The sequence below is a fragment of the Sinocyclocheilus rhinocerous genome, unplaced genomic scaffold (assembly GCF_001515625.1).
Source record: "Sinocyclocheilus rhinocerous isolate Xijiao unplaced genomic scaffold, SAMN03320098_v1.1 scaffold97, whole genome shotgun sequence".
NCBI classification, from domain to species: Eukaryota; Metazoa; Chordata; class Actinopteri; order Cypriniformes; family Cyprinidae; genus Sinocyclocheilus; species Sinocyclocheilus rhinocerous.
In genome coordinates this window covers 1,899,970-1,917,228 of record NW_015666183.1, presented here as the reverse complement: position 1 = coordinate 1,917,228, position 17,259 = coordinate 1,899,970, and the positions used below count along the sequence as shown (strand labels likewise).

The window sequence follows — 17,259 nt, the reverse complement described above, 5'->3', positions numbered from 1 at the left end:
CCCAGTAAAAATAAGTTTTGCCTTATTTGCTTATTGCAACTTTTATGGTTCTCATTTTTGTTTATTAAGGGTGTGTGGTGGGCATCTTTTGCAAGACAAATCCAGTGCGTCTTTGAGAAAGAGAGGAAGACCCCGGAAATCAACATTTGCATCTGCACCACAAACTGAGGTGTGTAGGGTATGTACATTCAGGTAAATTGCGACACTTTTTGCCATTGAGGTGGGAGAGAGTCCCAATTATCAGGAAATAACCTGTAAAAATTAATACTACACCAGTACAATGGATGGTTTGTTGGGTCAGTCAACCTATGCCAAAGATTACTCATCGTTTTTTTACGGTAACTCTAGTCAACCTGTTAGATCTTAAACGCATTTGGTTTACACTGCATCTGATACAACATACTAATCTCAAACATAAATTGTCATAGAAGATTCTGAGGGATTCACCTCAGCCCAGTTGGGACACCCAGTCAGACACTGAATCTGTGCCTAGTCCAGAAGCCCAGTCCACAAACGTTGAGGTCCTTGGGATCTGCTATGACCTCCCTCCCCTATGGCCATATCAACCAGTAAGTGCTCACATATCATGCAAGTTTCTCCACTATTACAGTGCTTTCCAATGCAGCACTTTTTTTGAAATTCATTGATCTTAGTTATTTTATTTCTCCACAAATTATTCTGCAAATAATTAAGCTCCAATTATAACACTTCACAATTTTTTGTAGTTTTCAGCCATACATGTGCTGTTTTAGAGTTCATAAACTCATTTTAAAGTTTATTTCCTATTTTTATTTGTTATTTTTGCCAGAAATTCAACTAAAGACTTACTAACAATATGGTCATTCCTATTTTGGTAAAATCTTGTTAAATTAAAGCTAATTGATCTCATTTGACTTTAATTAGGAATTAATTTGAATTTGAATTGCAAACTTGATTCAAAACTGTGAAATTGACAGGCTAATTAGATGAGCCACATACAAATTTTAAAAATGATTAACATACAACACCTGTGACTGCTCATCATTGGAAATTGATGTTAAATATCAAGTTTTGGCAACCATACACAACTGTATTCTGCATTATAACTTCTCATGTGTCACCATTTTCTGCCATGTAGGATAAACAAGCACAGCCTGAACGACTAATAGAGGATAGATTTGACCCAGATGTCAGCATGGGTTACACTGAGGAACAAAACCGTATGATGGAGCAGAGTTCATCTTCAAGCACAACTACAGAGGAAGACAGCGCAGTGCACTATGAGGAAAGAAAGGTTGGTCAAAATGGACAGTTGAGTAAAGATCTGACCTATTGGAATTAATGTATGCTGGACACTTTCCTTCAATATTCACTCCAACTCATCCGGGGTAATTAGTCTATGAAAATATTTAAGCATTTAATAAGCCTTTAGATCAAATGTTTTTAGGATCAGCAATTCAGTCAAAGGAGTCTAAACTGCTCACTGATTATTTTCTCTCTTGTAGGATGAATTCGCACAGACTGCCCTGCGATTGGAGGAACGTTTAAACACCATGAGATCTTTGTCTGATGCCGCATCTGATCCCATTTCAATGACAAGAGGAATAGTAGATCAGAAAGAAAGAAAATGGGCGGTCAACAAATCCAGTTTGACAGGACTGTTCAGAACCTGCCATCAGTGTGGAGAGCCGGTTCTGGAATTTAAAACTTTAACATCCGGGAGTCTGATTCGGATTCAGTGGGAATGCTCAAAGGGACATCTCATGTGGCTCTTTCCCAACCACAACCCAACATAACACACACAGACTGAAACCAGACGGGGATGAATGTACAGCAGTGTATCTAGATTTATTAAAATGTGAATATAAAAGAAATAAAGTTTCTACTTTGGAATTACAAAATTGAGGAATTTTTTTCGTACTTCGACTCAAATTGTTTGACTCGCTCTGGGAAAAAAAAAAAAAGCAGCACTTAAAATGAATCACTCACCCAGTTTGCAGGCCAGTCCAAAGTCAATGATCTTGATGAGTGACCCAGCGTTCACACAGACAATGTTCTCCGGCTTCAGGTCGAGGTGGACGATGTGTTTGCTATGGATATACTGGATTCCTTCCAGGATCTGACGCATGTAGTTCACACTGTTGGGTTCTGTGTGCTCGAAGTTCTCATCTACTATCCGTTCAAACAACTCACCACCTGCAATACTGCAATGAAGCAGAACAATTACAGGTTAGAAATGCATGTTGGTTTCATTTTTATACAAAAGTTTTGATTTAAAAGCTAAAAGTGATATTTATTTTAACTTGCCAAAAAAGTTTTCAATTTTTGGTGGGTAAAAAGAACTTAGTTAGACCACGAAAGGAAAAATTGAAATCGCATCATATGACCCCTTTAAAATTGAAATTCCAAAACTGCAAACATGCTCAGCACATGAGGAGCATTCTATCCTTTAAATTAAATGCATTTTATTATTTTTAAATAATAAAAAAAAAAAACGGGTCTGATATTTCCTTTAACAAAGATTTGAAATTAAAATGAATGTTAATGGATAAGAGAAATGCATGTGCAACAACTACATAGAACACTTTAAAATGGTTAGATATGTAGTTTGTGTGTGTGTATGTATATATATATATTAGAAAAAGCCATTTCATGTGTCACTTTAAAGAGACATATGGATTATATCACTACTCACTACTCCAGAATCATGACGATCTCAGACGGGGTGTCGTAGGCTGCGAGACACTGCACCAGCTTCGGGTGACGTAGTTCATTCATCAGTTTGATTTCTTGACGCGCTGCCGTTTTCTCTCTGGAGACACGGGCCCGGTAGAATTTCCCAGCATACACCTGACCCGTATGCTTATGGGTCATCCTGTACACCTCCCCAAACTTCCCCCTGTGGAGATAGAAGATGACTGTTTAAGATAAATATAAATATCAATTTTAGACTTGATTTATGAGATGGCTGATACTAGTGCTGGGCGGTATGACCAACAATTTATATCACGGTATTTTTCAAAATTATACTGGTTTCACGGTACACCATAGCGAAGGTTTATCCAAAAAAGTCGCTAGGTTTGTCAGTATGAATATTCTATGGGAAAAAGCAGCTAAATGGGTCTGAAAGTTGCTAAATCTAGTGCTGAAGTCGCACTTGTGAGACGCGGGAGCTGATGGCAGGGGGCGGTGGATATTTGTGGCGGTCAATGTGGATATTGTGGATGAGTTCTTCTGTGTCATCATGTTCTATTAGTTCTACAGCTTCAGTTTCGGAACTTTCAGGCTTAGTAACACATACAGCTGTTCCCTCACCACAGTGCAACAGTGAAAAGGGACCCCTTTCAAACAGTGTCGCGTTCCGAACGTTATTTAAGTGACATACACCGGTATTGCGGTATTTTAAAAATTCATATCATAACAAAAATAAACACCGGTATTCGGTATGAACCGGTATACCGCCCAACACTAGCTGATACTCACACTCCCAGTTTTTCACGAACATGATAATGATCCCTGGCTTTGTGTGTAGTGTCAGGCACAACCTCCACATATGAGGTCACTTCCTGTTGTGGCTCACCTAAAAGAAAATTGCTTGAGCATCACTGACTTCAAAAAGAAACACTAGCATTCTATATGCGTGTATATTTGAAATGTATTTGAAATTATATAAACAAACTACACAAACATACAATAACCATGAATATTTATATTTTTATAACATATTATAGAATTCACATTTAAATGTTTATTAAAAAAAAATTACATTTTTAAAAAATGTTTTTTAAAAAAATAGATTATATAATTCATTATACATTTAAACAATATTTAGATTTTAAACAAATTAAATGAAAATATATTTTAATGTTTAACAAATTTGCTCATATTTCATGCATACATAATTTGCATACTGTACACACTACATATACTATATACTACAGAAACATTAAGACTAGCATGGTAACTTAAAATGGTTTAAAAGTTGGGCATCTGTCTACCTGCAGCGTTCATCTTAATGCAGTCCGACTCCTCACTGGAATCACTGACTCCCGCTGCGTTACAGGCTCGTACTCTGAAGCGATACTGTCCCTGCGGGTCGAGACCAGAGCGGACCCGATACGAGGTGTTCTGACACTGGTTAGTGAGTTCAGCCCAGTCGCCGGGCTCGGTTTGGTCCAGCCTCTGAAACTCCACCACGTAGCCTGTGATGGCAGAACCTCCATCAAAACACGGCCCAGACCAGGACAGAACCAGCGATGAGCGGGTCAGCTGGGATACGAACGGACACGAGGCTGGAGGGTCTGGACGATCTGGGGAGAAATAGAAAGTGAATGAGAAGCAAGGTTATTGGGAAGTAAAAAAAAAAAAAAAAATGTATATATAATTTTTTTTTAATTATTTGTTAATTCAAAAGATGAACACATTGATGAAAAAAATGACAAGAGAAACTAGCAGATGAAAATGAGAGGGAAAAAAAAGGTTTAAAATGTACTAAATTACTAAAACTAAAAAAATGTTTTTGAATATAATAAAACAAAGAAAAACATACTTCAAAAATGGGATTTAAATTTTTTTTTTTTTTTAAATTAATACAAAAATATAAAACCATACAGAAAAAAAAATATATATATATATAAAATAATACGCGTGTGTGTGTGTTTAATATGACGAGCACAATTTCTGTAATTTACAAACTGAAAATACAAAAAGGCTTGTTCAAAAAAATAAATAAAAAGCTAAACAGAAATAATAGAAAAGGCATGACAACTGCAAGGTAAACAAAAAAAAAAAACAGAAATTAAAAAGCTAAAAAAAAATACATTTGAAAACTATTAAAAGTAAATACATAATTTCTAAATCTAGAATTAAAACTGAAAATGTAAAAAAAAATAAAAAATCCAATAAAAAAAAATAAAGCTTAATGGAAATATTAAAATGAATTAATAAAACATGACATTTCTAAAACAAAAACCTGAAAATATAATTCGAAATATTAATAAACACTAAAATAGTACATGAATAATACTAAAGCAACACAAATGAGAACAAAAAGGCAATTTGATTATTGGTTGTCATGCTATCACCATAGATATAGACCGATTAGACTAATTTCAGATCTTACCAATGACACGGAGGCTTATGGTCCGGTGAGCTGTGCCTCCTCGGTTCCGAACAAAAAGGGAATAACTTCCCGCATCTACAGGAAGAACATCAGAGAGAACCAGGGTGCTGCTACTGCTGGTGTTCGTCGCACACACTCGCGGTCCTTCTAACAAAACCTAATGACAAAATATCCACACTAAAAATATCAGACAAGTGGGTTTTTTTCCAACGAATCCACCACAAAACACCTGCTTATTTGAAATTCATGAAGTCAGTTCTTATGTTCACACAGGTGTGGAGAATCACATTAATTAAAGGGGTCATATGATGCGATTTCAAGTTTTCCTTTCTCTTTGGAGTGTTACAAGCTGATTGTGAATAGATAAGATCCCTAAAGTTGCAAAGACTAAAGTCTCAAACCCAAAGAGATATTCTTTATAAAAGTTAAGACTCGTCCACGCCCTCCTAAAACACCTCGTTTAAACACTCCCCCACATGTCTACATCACTGTGTGGGAAGATTTGCATAACACCACCCAAATGTTCACGCAAAGGCGTAACTTTGATTCTTGCTGTAGTATTGTTGCCGCCGTACCAAATACACAACATAATGTTCTTTTTTAGCAACATCATATGACCCCTTTAAATACACGTTCCACTAAAGCTTCACAAACTGCTCAGACCTTTTCCGTGTCATGAATCCAGCAGGAAGCCACAGGCCCAGAGCTTCTGAAACGGCAGTGCAGTCGAGCGGTTCCTCCAACACAAACCACAACCTGCTGCTGGGGATCCAAAAACTCAGCTACTGCACCTGGAGAACAGGAAGAGAGTCCACTGACACACAGATTGAAGTAGTTCAGGCTCTTGAACCACAATACAGATACTCCACTTTTACAAGTACTTCATGTCTCTTGTAAGAATGCACTGATTGTGGCCTACTTACAGAATCCATCAGTTCCAGTATTTAGTATTTAACTCATTTTGAGAACCGGAATTAGTTCATCAGAAAGCACACACTCACCTGAACTTCTGCTGGCTGTGTTATTGAGAGTGACGTCTGCAATGAAACACAGATCAAATTGGTGAACTTGAACAAGGCATGTACATATAGATATGGCTCATCAGGACTCATCAGTCATGTGACGTGCAATGTTTAATTAAATGTGGCATATAATTGGCTAGTAGACACAGAAGGCTTGTGTGATTGGCTACAGGCATAATGAGACCGTCTGAATTGAATTTATAGAAATCTGTTTCCAATCCCACATTCTGCCCTGCACTGACATTTAAATGTGATATAAACACAGTTTAGCCTTTAAAATAGTGCATTTGTATTAAAAAAGGCATCAGAAGTATATAAATACTATTAATAAATCACTATTGTTCATTATCATTTTTGTGAAGTATTAAATAGTAAAGATTTTTTTCGGTATTGTTATAATTAATCTACCAATACTAGTGTATGTGTGTCTGTAGTTTGTAAGATACATACCTGGTCTCCTCTTTTCTGTGTCTAGGGAGTTTTTAGGAAATGTTTTCCTTGTGTCAGCAGTTTCTGTTTGAAAATGTTTAATAATGTGTTCTTTTAATTGCACAAATATTGAAACACACACATCAGGTAAAATATAGTTATGGTCTCACTTTCTGTGTTTGCACAAGCACATTAATCACACTAATCAAAAGCGACAGTAAAAGACATTTATATTGTTACAAAACATTCCCATTTCAAATGAAGTCTGTTCTTTTAAAATTTCCACATTGATAATAATCAGAAATGTTTCTTGAGCAGCCAAATCAGCATATCAGAATGATTTCTGAAGGATCACGTGACACTGAAGACTGGAGTAATGATGCTGAAAATTCAGCTTTGCATCAAAGGAATAAATTACATTTTAACATAAATTCAAATTCTTTTCAATTCTAATAATATTTCACAATATTTACTGTAGTTTTGATTTTTTTTTTTTTTTAAATGCAGCCTTGGTGAGCAGAAGAGACTTAAACATCTTGACAAGGAAACATTTCCTAAATATCGCTTTAAAAAAATATAAAGATGATTCATCTATGGGAATTAGTGTGTCAAGATAGAAATATCTCACCTGATTTCAGACAGCTCTCCTCTCTGTTCGTCGGCTTGGTTCTCGGCACATCCAGCGCTGCTGAAGACTTCAGGTCAAACCTGAATGTTGAAATGTAGGTCTTCTTTGGACCCTTTTCAATGAAGGCCATTATTACACTGTGACAAGTTCCAAACGGTTTGTCTCTTCCTCCTCTCAACTTCTCTCAGATTTGCATGTCTCCTTCCATTATTTCTCTCACTGCTTTATTCGGCAGCATTCTCGTTCTACTTCATGTCACAGGAAACAGCGGAAGTTATCAGGTCGATCATATAAACGGTCTGAGGGGGAAAGGTATGAGCTAATCTCACATAGATGAGGTGGGCGGGGCTTCCACCCACGGCCTGTAACCGAAAGCCACTCAATCACTGTCGAAATCCACAACAACAAAGAAATCATAAACACAGTTTCCCTGAAATGTGCACAAATGCGTTGGTCTCACAGACAGAAAACGTTGTAGACTGAAACATTTCAACTGAAAACTACAACTATTTTCTCAGCTCATGGGTGTGTGACATATATATGTGACATTACAAATGTGGATGAGCCTGTCGGGCTGCTTGGGATTATCTTGGTTACTTTAGCCTGATGTAAACCTCATATTTTATCTGAGCATATTTAATCTACACATTGTAGATGTAGTTTGCATTTCATCACCACTGATCAGGAAGAAGCAGCATATGCATATGAATATATAATACTTCATTCAAAAAGAATTCATGCTCGGAATCGAAATGTCTTTAAGTATCTTTGTGTTGTATAAATTGTGTGAAGTTGTGAAATTAGTCATTAATTTGAGGTCAACACATAGCTGGATATTTTGTAGGTTAAATGAACTTGTTATTATTGCTCTCAGATATTATAACTCCAGAGTCCTATGGAATTCTATTAGGTGTAATTTAAATACCAATTTATATAAAATATTTATTCTAAAATGTCTTTGGGTATATAATAATACATATGAGACCATACAGTAAGAGTATATAGAGCTGTAAAATAAATGTGGACGTCTCGGTTTGTCTATGGGAGAAACAACTGAGATGGAAAATAGAATTCATGCTCGGAATCGAAATGTCTTTAAGTATCTTTGTGTTGTATAAATTGTGTGAAGTTGTGAAATTAGTCATTAATTTGAGGTCAACACATAGCTGGATATTTTGTAGGTTAAATGAACTTGTTATTATTGCTCTCAGATATTATAACTCCAGAGTCCTATGGAATTCTATTAGGTGTAATTTAAATACCGATTTATATAAAATATTTATTCTAAAATGTCTTTGGGTATATAATAATACATATGAGACCATACAGTAAGAAGTATATAGAGCTGTAAAATAAATGTGGACGTCTCGGTTTGTCTATGGGAGAAACAACTGAGATGGAAAATAATTTGTGATATTGATATTTGAGTGAGCCAATATAAAATTCTAAGTATTTCTAAGAAGCACATAACAACATAGAGTAATTAAAGGTGATAATAGCTGAAATATGCAGTTTTAAAGGGTGAAGATGAGACTGGTTGTAATCTGATTACACACAAACACACTGTCCTACTAGTCCTTTTTGTCGAGGGAAAATATCACACATATGCAGATACAAAATCTACTGTACACGTTCTCAGGCATACATGCATTTTTGAGGAATGGGGGAGAAAGTAGAAATTGCAGTTGCACTTATGGGACACACCAACTTGTCCCTACAAGCCCTTAAATAAAGTGTTCTGCAAGTTTCAAGTTTTTTTTTTCTTTTTTGGAAAAAGTCTTTGGGGCATAACCGCTTATATGCAAACATATCAAATATATCTCATGAATCCAAGACAACACTTTATGCTGTAGTTTTAGGTGGGTATATACTACAGTATAGTACAGAATAGGGTTAAGGGTTAAATGCAGATGCATCAGACCTACTTTTCTATGTATTGTTTTTAAAACTTCTGACCTGAAGGATGTTACATTTCATGTTGACAGAAGGAAGAGTACCAGACGAATCAGCAAAAAAACTTTTCTATTGACGTTCTGCTCTGTTTTTGTATACATGTTCTCCAATTGCAGAGCTGGGAATGACAGATTCTCTATCAGGAGATACAGCAAACAAAATCACAACGACTATTTATTATGATATAAATTATTATTAATGACAGAAATTTGAGTAAGTATAAAATTGCATAATGAAGTACGAAAACAATTTTTAGGTGTGAATAACTACTGACCAGTTTTATTTTAGTATTATTTGGATACTGTTATAGTTTAACTCATTTTGATTATTTTATTTTGTTGTTGTTGCAATTTTTAGTTTTTCATAATTTTTTATAGGTATAATTTTTTATTTCAGTTTTGGTCCCCGTTATTTTAGTAGCCTACATCATGTGAAAATAAAAGAAATGTTGCCTTCGTAACTAGCTAAGATAAATTAAGTTTAAGGTTTTTTATATTTGATCTTAGTTCAGTTTGTACAATTATTTTATGTAACTTTTTATGGTTTTAGTTTTAGTTAACTATAATGACAGTGCAACTGATATTTGGAGTGATCTTTTTATGGATAAAATGTCAAGCAACTGTCAAACTATGGCCAAAATAACTCCTATAACAGTCAAATAACATTTCGCGAAAGGGCGGACTGCTTTACGGCAGAAACAAATGCACGTGTACAGATATTCACTGTAATTTCGACGGTGAATTCCACTCACTTAACTGTAGGGGGCTTCAAAGTAGCAAAAATACACAAAACTACATATTCTTGCTTCAAAGAAAAGTTCACCCAAAATGAATATTTTGTGGATTATTGCTTTTATCAGCTGTTTGGACTCTCATTCTGACGGCACCCATTCACTGCAGAGGATCCATTGGTGAGCAAGTGATGTAATGCTACATTTCTCCAAATCTGTTCTGATGAAGAAACAAACTCATCTACATCTTGGATGACTTGACGGTGACTAAAACTTCAGCATATTCTCATTTTGAGTGAACTATTCCTTTAAACTGTATTTATTGCCAATAATCCTCAGCTAAAGAACAAGAGGTCAAGAAAGAACTCAAAGCATGCCATTTAAGAGTTTTATTTTATCTTTACCTGATTTTACACAAGATCTCAAAGACCACAAATCTACAATAGTCATCTTAGAAGTAAAATTATTTCACGTAAAAACCCAGGCTATCATTTTTTTTTTTTTTTATGATGAACAGATTGGATCAACGTCCTGAGTTCTGCTCATTATCAAAGCTCAGAGCATTCAGAGATCCTTAGAAGATCTTCAAGAGATATTCATTCTCTGCTTGCTCTCATTGTGGAAGGAGACACATTTTTAACACCACACAATTCTAAAACATTACATGTGTCTTTATAGTTACTGGTTTCCTTATTTTTTTATGTTTTTGACCATCTTCCAAAATGGTCTATTAAAAAATGACAAGTTATGCTCGATGTCTCAAATGACCACGTGCCACTTTCAACACCGAGCAAATGTGTTAACAGCAGAAGGACGGTGCGAGTATGTCACATGGACATGGCGTTCGTCCCATTCCACAACTTATTTGTGAATGGAGGGATTTTCTCTCCTTTATTTTTCAAATGACTATTGTGCTCGTGTTAATCATCATCATCATCAGTGTTTAATTGGGGTGGGCTGCCTTCACTGGTGTCCATGAAGATTTTCTTGCCGGATTTCTGCACATGATCTTCATTTCTTTTCTCCAGGGCTTCAATCTGTAAAAATGTACGACACGATTGATTTTTAACAACCAAGTTTTAAATATTAGTTGGATCTTTCTAAACAATGTTTGAAATCCGGACCTGGGCTAAGAAATCAGCCTCATTATCGCTGTTGATCTGCAGTTCAGACACAGTGTTGAACAGCTCAAATACATTGAGAGCTTCAGCCACACCAGCTTTCTGGAAAAACTGGAGAGAAGAAAATAGCATTCATTAATGATCACAACCTTGCTTTAGAGCTATTACAGAGCTCTTTATTACACCACAAGATAGTTCGGACACTTACTGTGGCCACATTCCTGCAGTCTCTGAACAAGAACTCCAGACCGTGAGGGTGAGTGGGCTCTATGGACTGACTCACATCAATGAACCACACCTTCATCAGGAAAAAAATAATAAAATAACTTTAAGGTCTCACGGGGTTAATAAGATAAAAAAAAGAAAATAAAAAAAGATCATGTTACAAAACATTTGTATTTTAAATTAATGCTGTTTTTTTAACATTTATTTATTAATTTATAAGAATTCTGAAATTAAATGCATCACAGTATCCACAAAAATATAAAAGCTGTTTTCAACATTGATAATCATGTTTTTTGAGCACCATATCAGCATATTAGAAAGACTGGAGTAATGATGCTGGAAATTCAGTTTTGCATCCCAAATATATTCAAATAGAAAGCAGATGTTTTAAATTGTAATAATATTTCACAATATTCCTGTTTTTATTGCATGTTTGATCAAATAAATGCAGCCTTGGCGAGCATAAGAGGGTTTAAGTTTTAAACAGTAGTGTAGTTGATGAACACATGACTAGCCTTGCTTTTTCTGCAGAATTTAAAAAGACGTGCTACTAAGAATGTTTTAACTGGCTTGATACAAACCTGTCCGTCATGCCAGAGCATGTTGTATTCACTCAAATCAGCATGAACCAGGTTACAGTCTTGATACAGACGCTGCATCATCTGTGAGACAGAGAACAAGAGGTGAATATCAAGAGCTCATTCAGGGTGGTCTTGAAAACTTTGAGGACACACTCTTCTGGAACAATCTTCTCTTCAAAGCTGCACGAGACACATTGAGATTAACACTGCTTAATAAATGCACACTTACATTAATTGCAAGACTTAAGCGAGTTGATGCACACACAATGATGCAAAGCACACACCTCCCTCCATTAGCGTGGAAAACCACTGACTCTTTTCCTGTGCTGATGCAGCCATTGATGTTCTCCAGTATCCCAGCATTCACCATTTTGTACATGAGCAGTCTGGTCCTGGGGTCCACAGCTTGTTCCTGAGCAAAAGAGGACATGAAATGTACAGTCAGCACATACAAGTGGACACATTACATTTCTTCGACAGTTTGTTGAGTCTCAAACCCCCTAAAATAATAAGCTAAAATAAAAAAATTCAAATTAAATAAAATAATAAATAAAAAAAATGGGTTGGGCTCTTAACATTACATTTATTCTACAGTTGGTTGAGTCTGAAAACCCCTACAATAAATTAAACTAAAATAAATTATGGGTTGGGCTCTTTACATTGCATTTCTTCTACAGTTTGTATACAATTAAATTAACTAAAATATAAATCAAATGAAACAAATAAAATAAAACAACATAAAATTAATAAAAAATAGATTGGGTTTTTGACATTATATTTCTTCTACAGTTTGTGGAGTCTGAAAACCCCTAAAATAAAATTAATCAAAATAAACTAAAATAAAAATTAAATTAAATAAAAAATAAAATAAATTAATAAATAACAACTGAGTTGGGCTCTTTGCATTACATTACTTTTTTGAGTCTAAAACCCCCTAAAATAAAAAACTAAACAAACAAAAATAAAATAATAAATTAAAAAATGGGTTGGGCTCTTTACATTTCTTCTACAGTTTGTTGAGTCTCAAACCCCCTAAAACAATAAGCTAAAATAAAAAAAAGCTCAAATTAAATAAAATAATGAATAAAAAAATGGGTTTGGCTCTTTACATTACATTTATTCTACAGTTGGTTAAGTCTGAAAATCAAAATAAACTAAAATTAAATTAAAATTACTTAATAAATAGCAATTGAGTTGGGCTCTTTGCATTACATTACTTTTTTGAGTCTAAAACCTAAAATAAAAAACTAAAATAAAACAAAATAATAAATAAAAAAATGGGTTGGGCTCTTAACATTTCTTCTACAGTTGGATTAGTCTGAAAATCCCTACAATAAAATAAACTAAAATATGGGTGGGCTCTTTACTTTATCTTTCTTCTACAGTTTAAAAAGTCTGAAAACCCTTAAAAATTTATAAAATTAAATGAAATTAAAAATAAAATAAAAATAAAACAAAATAATTCATAAAGAATGGGTTGGGCTCCTAAAAGGGAAAAACGACTCACAGCAGTAGAGTGCTCCTTCTTCTCATGAAGTCGAGCGCTACGGCGCTGCTCGGTGTGACAGTGGCGTTTCAGAGCATTGTACACTTGGTTGGAGAGCTTCAGGTCCATGCCGATCCCGTCTCCCACCTGCACCTCCGGAGCAAACTGCATCCATACATTCAGAGACTGAAATGATTACAACTGTAAGAACAATTTAACATGTCATTTTGGATAATGTGTGAACAAGCCTAACATTGTCCATGCGTGCCGTGTTCTTCCGTCCACAGATGTCCTCGTCATGTTTGGTGGTGATGTTCTTGCCCTTTCCAACAAATCCCTTTTTAGGGGTCGTTGTTGGTTTGTCTGAGTAAGTAAATCAAATGCAGTCAGGTAACAAAATATTAACTGCTAAGGGCACATAAAAGATTTTCTGTGTAGCACAAACAAGCTCACCAGCTCTGTAGGGGTCATGGCGAGTGTCTTGCCAATCAACCTCATCTTCAGAGCTGTCACTGTCCTCATACGGATGAACCATGCGGTAGTTCTCAAAGGATATGGAGACTGTAAATGAAATTAATTGGTAAGGTTTTTTTTTGTACATACATACATGCATAAATAAATAAATGTTTATGTATGTTTGTTTATTTATGTATGCATGTATGTTATATTATGTAATATCAGAATCAGAAAGAGCTTTATTGCCAAGTATGTTTGCACATACAAGGAATTTGTTATAGTGTCACAAGCTTCCAGTACACGGAGACAACAACAACACACAGATAATAAAAATAAGATGTGAATAAAATACACATGCATAAATATAAACCACAAAAAAAGAATAAATTGTATGTACAGGTGTGCTATAGATAGAATAGGAATAGAATAAAATAAAATAAAAAGTTGTAGGGATTTTATTCATATTATGTATTTATGCATTTGTATTTTTCTAGATTTTGTCCCCCCCCCCCAAAAAAAATTACACTTTTATGGTCCTATTAAAATCTGCTTTTTTCCCCCCAAATTTTGCATTTTCCATTTTAATGGTTTAATAAACTTTTAATAATCAAAAAGCATTTATAATAAATTGAATTGAGAAAACATTAACATTTAAATAATTTATAAAAAAATATTCTAATAATAGAGCCAAATGAAATTAATTAAAAATATTAATTAAAAATTGATTAGCAAAAACAGTGGTAATGAAATGGAGTAAAACATTAACAATCAATCTTTTAAAAGAAAATTAAAAGAAAATTTGACAATTGCTTTTATTTTTTTGCAAACATAACTAAGGTTTTTTGTTAAAGGGGTCATATGATGCGATTTCAAGTTTTCCTTTCTCTTTGGAGTGTTACAAGCTGTTTGTGCATAGATAAGATCCCTGAAGTTGCAAAGACTAAAGTCTCAAAACCAAAGAGATATTCTTTATCAAAGTTAAGACTCTGCCACGCCCCCCTAAAACGGCTCGTTCTAACACACCCCCACATATCTACCTCACTATGTGGAAATATTTGCATAATGCGGCCCAAATGAGCACGCAAAGAAAGAAGGCGTGGTTTCAGTAACCACAGTTAGTGTTGAAGCAGCCATGTCAGGGAGACGCTGTGTGTTTCTAAGCGAAAGCAAAAGCACTTTATTTGGCCTACCAGAAGTAGATGCATTTAGGAATCTTTAAGATCACTTACAACAGAACAGCAATGCATTTTATGGACGACCGTTTCGTGAACCTAGGAGAGGAGGTAATTCTGACTTTGCTATGACAATCTGGCGCTTCTGAATCAGCTACTGTTTTGTTATTAGTTTAAGTATTTGCTATTCACTGTTCAAATGCGGAGTTTTGCGCATAATGTGTGTGTGTGTGTGTGTGTGTGTGTGAGAGAGAGAGAGAGAGAGAGAGAGACAGCGTCACATCACAGTAGAGTCAACTGTCTTAACTGCGGCTTGTGTACTGCATCATTACTGTGTCTGTCACGCGACTCTGTTCCCCTTTCGGGCTCTGTCTTTACATTTATTTTGAAAGATGAAGCTCGCGATTATGGTAAGGGGCGTTACATTTCCGACGAGTGCTTGCGGTGTTCGGCCAATCACAATGCACTGGGTCAGCTGGCCAATCAGAGCAGACTGCGCTTGTCGGAAGGAGGGACTTTGTAGAAAACGAAGCGTTTGAGAGAGGCGGGGCATAGAGGACCTACAATAATGTACAGTATTTGAAAAATAATGTGTTTTTTGAACATTAAAGCATGTCAACATATTCTGTTACACCAAATACACAAAATAATGATCTTTAAAAAAGCATCATATGACCCCTTTAAAATTAAAACATGAAAGAAAAATTGATACTTTTGAAAAAATAAGAATAAAGTTAATTTTATTATTATTTACCAATTAATTTTTATTTTATATTAATTTTAATATTATTACATTGAAAAGTACATTCTACTGTACAACAGTAATATATTTGTCACAATTTCAAGTTAAACCGAACTTATATATATATATATATATATACAGATTGAAAGTCCAATAGATGAAAACACACATTGTTTTAAATAGAATTTTTTTTGTTTTACCTTTGCTGTCTCCATTAAACTTCTTCTCCTCCCTGCGCAGCTGCGTGTCAAACTCGCGATCGAACTCCATCTGAAGCATCTGGGCCAGCATCAGGTCGCTGGATGTGTCGGCTTCAGGAGCGCAGGTCAGGTCCAGATCGGTACTAAAAAGTAAATGGATACAAAAGATGTTTTTGCCTTCAGAAATCATGACATATTTGCTTTAAACAATTAAAAATTTTGTGAGGAGAATTCCGCTGCTGCTTTAGTGATTTGAGTTTAAATGCAAGATGAATGATTTTGTAGTTAAACAAGTTAAACACACAGTGGTTGAGAAAAAAAAATGTAAATGTACAATAAGTACTAAAAAGGCAAATTCCAAGTGACTATATCATATATTACAATTTTTTCTATATATAGAAGTAATCCACTACTAGACTCGTAACAGTGCTAATAATGTGAGCACATTTGACACTCACTCTGGGATTTCTGGGAAAGGGCTGCCCTCCTCATGCAGCTGTCGGGCCAGTTGCTCACTCATTACATCAGCCAGAGAGCAGGGAGCTGGTGCTAGGACAGGAGCGCCCCATGGGCTCTGGAAAAAATAAAACAAAAAAGACATGAACGACTGATATTCACTCTATTGCCAGAGGTAAGGCTCACATTCCAACACCATCAACAGTTGACAAGCAGAATAAAAGTCCTGTCACATGTGCCAAAAATTTAAAGTCTGTCATAATTTACTCACCCTCATTTCATTCCAAACTAGGGTTGCAAAAAGGTGGAAAATTTCCAGTAAATTTAGGAAACAGAAAATTTGGAATTTTTGGCATCTTTCGTACATTTTTGGAAAGTTTTCGGAAATTTTCCACCCTTTTCCAAACTTTGATTTTATTTCTTCTGTTGAATGTAAGAGAAGATATTTTAAAGAATATTGGTAAACAAACAGTTTTGGTTCTCATTCATTAAATATAACAAAAAATACAATGGAAGTCAATGAGAATTGAAACTGTTTGGTTACCAACACTCTTCAAAATATTCTCTCTTGTGTTGCGCAGAAGAAAGAAGCATTTTTGGACGGACTATCCCTTTAATAACCTCATCAATATGCATGGTCTCACATTAAATCAGTCAAATAAAAAGATTTAAAATATCTATTTTGTTAATATTTTACATTAACAGAAGTATATGAACTATATATGTGACCCTGGATCACAAAACCAGTCTTAAGTCGCTGGGGTATATTTGTAGAAATAGCCAACAATACATTGTATGGGTCAAAATGATCAATTTTTCTTTTATGCTAAAAATCATTAGGATATTAAGTAAAGATCATGTTTCATGAAGATATTTTGTAAATTACCTACCGTAAATATATCAAAACTTAATTTTTGATTAGTAATATGCATGGCTAAGAACTTCATTTGGACAACT

At 34.9% G+C, this 17,259-nt stretch overlaps 2 protein-coding genes and 1 pseudogene across 8 annotated transcripts in view; 1 reads left to right on the top strand and 2 right to left on the bottom strand.

Moving 5' to 3' along the window:
* LOC107732068 (uncharacterized) overlaps nt 1-1,932 on the top strand; it is a 6,316-nt gene extending 4,384 nt beyond the window's left edge. For 3 of the 7 annotated variants that reach the window (XM_016543312.1, XM_016543311.1, XM_016543306.1), the window contains 4 exons: nt 70-178; nt 429-569; nt 1,118-1,273; nt 1,485-1,932. In XM_016543312.1, coding sequence (XP_016398798.1) covers nt 70-178; nt 429-569; nt 1,118-1,273; nt 1,485-1,775 — 697 coding nt within the window. In that variant the 3' untranslated portion in view covers nt 1,776-1,932. The remainder of the gene's footprint in view (nt 1-69; nt 179-428; nt 570-1,117; nt 1,274-1,484) is intronic. The other 4 variants (XM_016543307.1, XM_016543313.1, XM_016543310.1 and 1 more) reach the window with 4 other exon arrangements.
* LOC107732064 (myosin light chain kinase, smooth muscle-like) overlaps nt 1-7,482 on the bottom strand; it is a 16,882-nt gene extending 9,400 nt beyond the window's left edge. Inside the window, exons 1-9 of the mRNA XM_016543301.1 lie at nt 7,181-7,482; nt 6,574-6,636; nt 6,103-6,138; nt 5,765-5,892; nt 5,102-5,258; nt 3,978-4,289; nt 3,463-3,559; nt 2,675-2,878; nt 1,969-2,183 (exon numbers count right to left, since the gene is read on the bottom strand). Of these exons, the coding sequence (XP_016398787.1) occupies nt 1,969-2,183; nt 2,675-2,878; nt 3,463-3,559; nt 3,978-4,289; nt 5,102-5,258; nt 5,765-5,892; nt 6,103-6,138; nt 6,574-6,636; nt 7,181-7,310 (1,342 nt within the window). The 5' untranslated portion in view covers nt 7,311-7,482. The remainder of the gene's footprint in view (nt 1-1,968; nt 2,184-2,674; nt 2,879-3,462; nt 3,560-3,977; nt 4,290-5,101; nt 5,259-5,764; nt 5,893-6,102; nt 6,139-6,573; nt 6,637-7,180) is intronic.
* Nucleotides 7,483-10,241: 2,759 nt separating this feature from the next.
* On the bottom strand, nt 10,242-16,473 carry LOC107732071 (serine/threonine-protein kinase RIO3-like; annotated as a pseudogene).
* Nucleotides 16,474-17,259: the final 786 nt, after the last annotated feature.